Source organism: Sceloporus undulatus, chromosome 9, assembly GCF_019175285.1.
Source record: "Sceloporus undulatus isolate JIND9_A2432 ecotype Alabama chromosome 9, SceUnd_v1.1, whole genome shotgun sequence".
NCBI lineage: Eukaryota > Metazoa > Chordata > Lepidosauria > Squamata > Phrynosomatidae > Sceloporus > Sceloporus undulatus.
The window spans coordinates 18,966,460-18,969,589 of record NC_056530.1 but is presented as its reverse complement, the minus strand read 5'-3'; the positions used below and the strand labels follow the sequence as shown (position 1 = coordinate 18,969,589).

Genomic DNA, 3,130 nt, shown 5'->3' with positions numbered 1-3,130 from the left:
AGATGAAGAAGAAGCAATGCAGCAGTCAAATATATAACTAGAATCCAATAAATGATGCAGTTGACCAACAATAGAGAACTGGGAATAAAACAACGTTATCTAGGCAGATGAAAAGTCAGAGGGACTGGGAAAGTCAATCAAAGTGTCACTGCAAAATTAAAACAAACTATAGTGAAGAAAGAATGGAACTTTGAAGATGCCTATTAAAATTTAGTATGGAACCAGCAAGTGCACAGATCACCTTGTTACCATCTTTCCTTTCATTAAGATGAGATGTATATTCTCTCGGTTTAAAGCTGCCAGGGCGCTCTGCCCAATTGTTTTGTTTCTATCCCACCTTTCTTGCAATATGGAGCCCAAGATAGATCACAACACTTTTAAAACAAAATAAAAACTAAAACAACAACAACCATTATTCCAAAGGTTTTTTTAAAAATTATACAAGCAATGGTATTAACAAAAATACTAATTCAACACTTTAAAAGATATACCAACCAGAATAAAGATACAGCTCTTCCAACTAAAATGCCCATTTGCAAAACCAACTAAAAGCTAAATTCCTGTCTAAATAAAATGGTGTTTACTTGCAAAGGAATGGAAGCAGGAATAAAGTCAACATAGTCTCTTGTAGGAGGGAGTTCCACAGCCTGGGAGCAACCACCAAGAAGATCCTCTTATGACCAAAATATGCTTGTGATAGTGCTGTGATAAAGGCTTCTGCTGAGAATCTTAAAACTGGGGCAAACTCATATTCGTGCCCATGGACACTCCTCTTTCAACATAACAAGAACAACAACAACAAAACATGGAAGTGATTGAAAGTAGCCACACAATTCTCCCCCTTGATATGAATGACTGCAGAGTGGAGCACACAAATGCAAATCTGTGCCCTCTTCTGTCCTTTTTCTGGAGGGGTGGGTGGGATGTGCTTGTGTGTGTGTCTTTTAATTTTTACAATGCATAAATGACTGCCTTCACTCAAAAAGCCCTTTCCAAAGATACCCACCAAATTGCATAAAGCATTTAGTTTGCCTTGGATTATTTTGGTGGTAGTGTATATTGAATATGCCCAGCTTGCTGAGCTTGGGAAAAGGTTATTCAAACCATGCTAGATTCCACTCCTGATGTGGAACTGGAGTTTCTTTTGTTGGAGAAAGAGGACACAGTAGCCCAGTTCTCATTGAAAGCTGCTTTAAAGGCTGACAGGAAGGATCGGCAGTTAGTTCTTCTGCAGTCAGGCCCAAGGAAGGCATACAAGAGGGGGTTCAGACAGCTGTTGAGGCAGAGCAGACCATTAGCCAATGGTAAGCCTATGTTAAGAATATTCTTCATTTCAAGACTGTCATCTTCCAGCATATCAAGAATGGCAAAGAGGTGGTAGGGGAACCAACAACAGAAGAAGACCACAATGACCACTATTATAATTTTGAAGGATCGGCTAAATCGACCAAAGATCTTCCCTCTTAGCTTGATAATGATGGCACAGTAGCAGGCCAAAATGATGTGGAAGGGGATGAGAAAACCAACCACAAATTCAGTAACCACCATGGCACGGTGTGCCCATGGATTACTAGCATCCTCTGAATTAAAGTTATAGGCGCATTGTATGGTGCCATCCTGTGTGTCTTTTGTGTCACGGAAGGAGAAATAAGGTAAGCTGAGAGCCAAGGAGATCATCCAGATGATGATAGCCATGACAGAAGCCAGCTTGAGAGTGCGATGGTTCAAGGCCCAGACTGGGTGCACCACAGAAACACAGCGGTCAGCGCTGATGGCGGTCAGGAAGAAGACGCTGGCAAACATGTTCAGGAAGGGCACCACACTGTCAAGTTTGCACATGAGCCTTCCCAATGGCCAATGATCCAAGGCAACATAAATTATCTCTGAAGAGAGGCAAATGGCAAAAACAAAATCAGCCATGGCCAAGTTGAGATACCATATAGTGGTCACCGTCTTCTTCAAGTGGAAACCTGTGAGGAAAATAACCAGGCCATTCCCTGTGGTCCCCAGGAGCAATGTGGCACTGTAAATGGACATGGAAACAATTTTCATCACCCGCGAGATGTGTAAATCATCATAGTAAGGTCCTAGGTGCCAGTCTCCATTCCAGCTAAAGTTATAGAAATCATTGTTGCTATATGGTGGATAGTCAATGTTGCCGTAGTATGGAAAGGAGGTGAAAGCATCCATCCCTTCTTACAGTCACTCACGTTTCTCTCCTTCAGTATGTTTCACCTGGAAAAAAGGGGGGAGTGAAAAATAAAGAAAGAGAGGGGGAGTGCTCACATCTTTTCAGTTTGAACAGAAATGAATATGGATGTACATGTGCCAATGAAGGGGAGATCCAGATTGTTACATTTCAGATTTTCACAGAGAAGCCCTGTTTCTAAGTCCATGTTTTGAACATGAAATGTGTCACGTGATATTTGACTTAAGCTGTGAATTACATTTGTATTCAGTCTTGCATGCCCTCTGGCATTTCAGATGGAAACTGGGACATGTGGGACCATGGAACATTGGAAGGAACATGTGGGCAAGATGGAAAACATTGAGGAAGAAGAAGACACATGCTAGGAGAGGCTGCAGCCGTTTGTTTTTGTCTGAATCTACAGAGAAGGACATGATTCTGCTTCCTCTTCTCCTCTCCCCACACTGAGTTAACTGAGTGCAACACATTTGGACAAGCAACATCCTAGCATGGTCAAGATGACAAAAGCTATTAATGAGGAATGACACATGAGATCAGTGTCATCACTTGGGGTATGTGGAGGATGTGGCCCACACTGGGTGACACCTTGGAAGAGGTGTGACACCCGGTTGGCCTCCTTCACACCTCATTGCCTCAGCCTCATTCTTCTCATGAGGAGAACAAGGCTGTGGCAATGAGAAAGGCTAATTGTAAGCCACCTCGATTGTCCCTGACAGAGAGGCAGGGTAAAAATAAAGTTTTTATTATCATACCATAAAAGTCTCAGTTGTGATGAAAGACATTCTACTCACCAAGTATTATAAAGCTGTTCTCTCCAATATGGTGAAGGCTTTGATGACTCTTCTCTTGCAGCTTTGCTGGACAGTTGTACCCGCTCTCCTTCCTGCCTTTCTTATCACTCTCTTCACTGGCTATCTCTGC

At 42.4% G+C, this 3,130-nt stretch overlaps 1 protein-coding gene across 1 annotated transcript; it reads right to left on the bottom strand.

Moving 5' to 3' along the window:
• Positions 1–1,098: 1,098 nt before the first annotated feature.
• Positions 1,099–2,190, bottom strand: LOC121915520 (chemokine-like receptor 1). The gene has a single exon (XM_042439837.1). It carries the CDS (start codon positions 2,188–2,190, stop codon positions 1,099–1,101), a length of 1,092 nt encoding a protein of 363 aa, XP_042295771.1.
• Positions 2,191–3,130: the final 940 nt, after the last annotated feature.